Source organism: Salvelinus sp. IW2-2015, unplaced genomic scaffold, assembly GCF_002910315.2.
Source record: "Salvelinus sp. IW2-2015 unplaced genomic scaffold, ASM291031v2 Un_scaffold3158, whole genome shotgun sequence".
Classification (NCBI taxonomy): Eukaryota; Metazoa; Chordata; class Actinopteri; order Salmoniformes; family Salmonidae; genus Salvelinus; species Salvelinus sp. IW2-2015.
The window spans coordinates 14,192-19,987 of record NW_019944446.1 but is presented as its reverse complement, the minus strand read 5'-3'; the positions used below and the strand labels follow the sequence as shown (position 1 = coordinate 19,987).

At 43.3% G+C, this 5,796-nt stretch overlaps 1 protein-coding gene across 1 annotated transcript; it reads right to left on the bottom strand.

Annotated features, from left to right (window-relative positions):
• Nucleotides 1-3,604: 3,604 nt before the first annotated feature.
• Nucleotides 3,605-5,273, bottom strand: LOC112075442 (pleckstrin homology-like domain family A member 1). Its single transcript, XM_024142443.2, has 2 exons — nt 5,102-5,273; nt 3,605-4,082 (listed from the first exon to the last, which is right to left on the bottom strand). The coding sequence occupies exon 2, from the start codon at nt 4,064-4,066 to the stop codon at nt 3,605-3,607; it is 462 nt and encodes a 153-aa protein (XP_023998211.2). The 5' UTR covers nt 4,067-4,082; nt 5,102-5,273.
• Nucleotides 5,274-5,796: the final 523 nt, after the last annotated feature.

The window sequence follows — 5,796 nt, the reverse complement described above, 5'->3', positions numbered from 1 at the left end:
TTTTCCTCCTAAAACAGACACTTTGGGATTTTGGCAATGAAGCCCTTTTCTACTGACCAGAGTCAGATGAGCCCTTTATCTACTGACCCAGAGTCAGATGAGGCCCTTTATCTACTGACCCAGAGTCAGATGAGGACCTTTATCTACTGACCCAGAGTCAGATGAGGCCTTTATCTACTGACCAGAGTCGATGAGGCCCTTTATCTACTACCCAGAGTCAGATGAGGCCCTTTATCTACTGACCCAGAGTCAGATGAGGCCTTTATCTACTGACCCAGAGTCAGATGAGACCTTTATCTACTGACCCAGAGTCAGAGGAGGCCCGTAATCTACTGACCCAGAGTCAGATGAGGACCTTTATCTACTGACCCAGAGTCAGATGAGGCCCGTAATCTACTGACCAGAGTCAGATGAGGCTTTATCTACTGACCCAGAGTCAGATGAGGCCCGTAATCTACTGACCCAGAGTCAGATGAGGCCCTTTATCTACTGACCAGAGTCAGATGAGGCCTTTATCTACTGACCCAGAGTCAGATGAGCCCTTTATCTACTGACCCAGAGTCAGATGAGGCTCTTTATCTACTGACCAGAGTCAGAGGAGGCCTTTATCTACTGACCCAGAGTCAGATGAGGCCCTTTATCTACTGACCCAGAGTCAGATGTGTCTCTGCGAGCAGTTTGACGGATATGTTGCTAACTATAGTGCAATAATTAACTAGCTTTAGCACAAGGACTGGAGTCTATGGGTATCTGCTAGCGTTAGCACAATGTTGTAAGTCTATGGGTAACTGCTAGCGTTTAGCATAATGACTGGAAGTTATGGGTAATCTGCTAGGTTAGCACAATGACTGAAGTCTATGGGTATCTGCTAGCGTTAGCACAATGATGGAAGTCTATGGGTATCTGCTAGCGTTAGCACAATGACTGGAGTCCTGGGTATCTGCTAGCGTTAGCACAATGACTGGAAGTCTGTGGGTTATCTGCTAGCGTTAGCACAATGACTGGAAGTCTATGGTATCTGCTAGCGTTAGCACAATGATGGAAGTCTGTGGGTATCTGCTAGCTTAGCAAATAATGGAAGTAATGCGGTACTGCTAGCGTGAAAGTGACTGTAAGTCTATGGGTATCTGCTAGCGTTAGCACAAAGATGGAGTGCTAGTAAGTTAAGTAGTTTACCAGCAATGCTAATTCCTTCTAATTTACATTTAAATCAATTAGGCAGACGCTCTTATCGAGCGACTTACAAATTGGAAAGTTCATACATATTCATCTGGTCCCCGTGGGAATGAACACAAGACCCTGGGGTTGCAAGAGCGCTGCTCTACCACTGAGCCAACAGGGACCGTCTTACTGGACACAGAGAAATACAAATGGTATCCATAAGTCATGTGACTCCTACTGGTGAAAAGGTCATGTTAACATATCAACTCTAATGTAATACATGTGAAAATGCTCATTTGACATGTTTTTGTTGTTAAGGGATAGGAGACATGGTATGGTAATAATGAAACTCACTCAGCATGAGCCAGACACCGTGGACAGCTCCGTCCTCCTGATTGATCAGAGCCTTGATGTCTTCCAGGGCTTGGTCCAGGGTCCCAGGCTGCACAGGACAGGGAAACAATGTGTTAGATTACAATTCAACCTTTAAAAAATGGGACAATATACCACGTTTAAATATACGTCTTGCCTGATGAGACTGAAACGTCAGAATTTTTTGACCATTAGCGATCATTATCATCTGAGTAGAGTGACCTTGATTCTATGTCTGCTCTGTTGAGAGAGAGACTCAGGTGTGTTTTTCTGTATATGTCAAATCGGGAAATAAAATGAATTCCTATGATGCAAACGCATCATACGGAGGGAATAATATCTATATTTAGAAAGTTACATTATGAAACTTGATTGCTGACAAGCAAAATATTTTGGGACTATGTCAACAAGGACTAATGATACAAATACCAAAAAGACAGTTTTCCTTTAATACTTTTGAGTTTGTTTTGTTTGCAAATACTAATTTTGTTCCTAACTACAGAAGTTCTTCTTGATATTAAATGGCACAAAAGCGAAAGTGTGATTTTCACATGTGGGGAAAGTTATTAACATGTGAAACACAAAATTTTGCAGGTCTTAAGTAGTGCACTATTAGGGAATAGGGTGCCAGCCCTGGTCAAGGTAGTGCCCTATTAGGGAATAGGGTGCCAGCCCTGTCAAGGTAGTGCACTATATGGGAATAGGTGCCAGCCTGTCAAAGTAGCGACTATTAGGGAATAGGGTGCCAGCCCTAGTCAAAGGTAGCACAGTATATAGGAATAGGGTGCCAGCCTGTCAGAGGTAGTGCACTATATAGGAAATAGGGTGCCAGCCCTGGTCAGAGGTAGTGCACTATATAGGAAATGGGTGCCAGCCTGTCAAAGGTAGTGCACTATTAGGAATAGGGTGCCAGCCCAGGTCAAAGGTAGTGCACTATTAGGGAATAGGGTGCCAGCCCAGGTCAAGGTAGCGCACTATTAGGAAATAGGGTGCAGCCTGGTCAAAGGTAGTGTACTATTAGGAATAGAGTGCCAGCCTGGTCAGAGGTAGTGCACTATTAGGGAATAGGGTGCCAGCCCTGGTCAAAGGTAGCGACTATTAGGAAATAGGGTGCCATTTGGAACACATCCAATACATTGATTGTCAGTATTACAGTGCCGTCGGAAATTATTCAGACCCTTGACTTTTTCCACATGTGTTAGCTTACGTTATTCTAAATGGATAAAATAGTTTTTTCCCCACATAAATTTGGCCAATTTATTAAAAGTAAAAAATGAAACATCACATTGACAGACGGTAATATTCAGACTTTTGTTGAAGCACCTTTGGCAGCGATTACAGCCTTGAGTTCTTAAAAAAAAAATATTATATTTTTCTAGGAAAGTAGTTAAGTACAATTCTTATTTTCAATGGGGGCTAGGAACAGTGGGTTAACTGCCTGTTCAGGGGCAGAACAACAGATTTGTACTTTGTCAGCTCAGGGATTCGATCTTGCAACCTTTCGGTTACTAGTCCAACGCTCTAACACCACTAGGCTACGCTGTCCGCCATGACATTACAAGCACACCTGTATTTGGGGACTTTCTCCATTCTTCTCTACAGATCCTCTCTAATCTCTGTAGGTTGCTGCACAGCTATTTTCAGGTCTCTCCAGAGATGTCCAATCGGGACCAAGTCCGGGCTCCAGCTGGGCCAATCAAGCACATTCAGAGACTTGTCCGAAGCCACTCCTGCTTGTCTTGGCTGTGTGCTTAAGGTCAATGTCCTCTTGGAAGGTGACCTTCTCCCAGTCTGCGGTCTTGAGCGCTCTGAAGGTGTTCATCAGGATCTCTCTGTATTTTGCCATTATGGGGAATTGTGTATAGATTGATGAGGATAAATATATATTTAACCAATTTTAGAATAAGGCTGTAACGTAAAAATAAAATAAAAAATGAAAAAGAGAAGGTGTCTGTATACTCTTGTATACACTGTAAAGTCAGTATTAATGTGGTTAGTTTGGGATTGTCTCGTTGGCCTGGCGGCTGGTTATCATTATTATATTTACTGTAGGAGTGGACAGACACAGCGGTTAAACAAAGAACCTCTTGAGTTTGAACTGATTTAGTGCAGAAGTCCAACGGTTCCCCTTGGCCCCGGGTCCAGCTCCATCCCTAGCTCCAGCTCCAGTATCAGGTGTAGGGGCAGCAGACCCTCTCTCCTCTGTCTCTACCTCGGGATGACCACTCTCCGGGACCTGGGGGCTCTGGGACTGGGGGCTCTGGGACTGGGGGCTCTGGGACTGGGGGCTCTGGTGCGGCTGGTTGCTCTGGGGCAGCTGGTTGCTCTGGGGGTCAGGTTGACTCTGGGGCGTCTGGTTGCTCTGGGGGTCAGGTTGACTCTGGGGCGTCTGGTTGCTCTGGGGGTCAGGTTGACTCTGGGGCTGAGGTGAGGTCTGTGTCGTGTCCAGATGAGAGGAGGACTGGGTCTCTGGTCCTAGTTCTGGGGGCTCCAGCTCCACATCCTTGAAAGTGACTGTTTTACCCTCAGACATTGTCCTATGATGAGATCTGAACAAACACACACATACATTCTGTAATAGGAATATTCAGGTGAACAAAAATTACAGCAGTCGTTGATAATATACATTTTTTAAAAATCTATCAGGTTCATTACAAGTTTGCAACAAGTTTGAACAAAAGAAGACACAATATCTAACTGGTCCCTAGGAGGCCCTTTCTATTCCAATCAGACATATTCAAATGTTTGGTAAATACCAGGCCCGAGAGGCTTGTAGGAAGTCGAACCAAAACGCAGTGACGTTGTCAGCTGCTACAGAATCAAACAGTGTACAACGGAATACGATACTAATCAATCGACGTCCATTGTACCTCCCAGTCTGGTGTCAATCAATCTCTTGAATCTCTTGAAGAAACAAAAACCTTGTAAAAATCGAGAAAACRTATCAATACACTAAGCATTGTGTTTAATCAGTCTTTACTGTATATTAACTTTATTCATATGAAATATTACCTTTACGCGTGTTATTTTACAGACTAACCCCGCCAGGGGAAACCCATGAGAATTAAAGTGTACCAAATGGCACCCGATTTCCTTCATAGCGCGCTGTTAGACCAGGGCTCATAGAGTTCTGGTCAGAAGGAGTGCACTGCACTGATAGGGAATAGGGTGCCATGGAGTGAACAAATAGCCTTTCTCTTGTATTGGTTCCCATTTACTGTTGGCAATTCATGTTTGATAGCTTTGGTCAGTGATTAGGCAATGTCTACCTGCATTCAAGTGTGCATCCGTCAATTAAATAGGCTATAATTAGAACTACTAGGTTTCATTACGCTATAATTACTAGGTTTCAGTAGTAAGTTTCATTATGCTTCGGTCTTGAAACAAATGTAATAGACTTTAGTGCTGAGAGTATGTCATGGAACAGAATCATTCGGCTACATTACGCACCAGAAATCTAACGTGACATATTTGTGTTTTGCTGTTTCTTTATTGAAACAATATCGGAGGAAAAAAAACTTCTTATTTCAAACAAATTGGGATAGTATAACAAGTATAGGCTACTTACCAGTTTGTATTTGTGAACTCTGGGACGTATTGTTGTCAGAGGAAAACGAGTGGTATGAGAGCCAGTGAAAGATGCGCAACTGCAGGTGTTTGTTTCCTTGTTCCGTGTTTTAGTTAAATGGGCAGCCACGGGGACGTACACGGAAACACAACACACTTGCTGTTCACGGTAGTTTCGGTGCTGGACAAGCTGTACACTGGGCCAGTAGTGAAGGAAGGCGACACTACTCCCTGAGCTAGAGCTATTTAGCCTAAATGGCTGAATGGCTGAACTGTTTGAGAAGGCTGTCGCCTGCAGTCAGCTACCGCATATCTGATACCAATTCAATGTAAAGTTCTATATTCAAATGTGGCTCAGATATTGCCCATGCCACCCATACATTGTGGTTACAGGCCTAGCTTATAGCCAGCTATTCACCCTTCGAAAAATAATCAGTTTAAGGGTATTTAAATATTCAAAGACACCCACCAAATGTTCCTAYAGTCTATAAGAATTGCCCTACAGTGATTGCAATAACATTTAATTTTCTTGGCTATATTTTACTTTCCAATCGTAACACTGTTAGGCCTTGTGTATGACAAATCTATAAAGAATAGATCTTAAGATACTATACAAGCTATTCAGGCATGTTTCCTTGGCTATACTCTCTTTTCAGACTTATGTTTCCCACATTGATGTGTTTTTTGTGCCTAAAA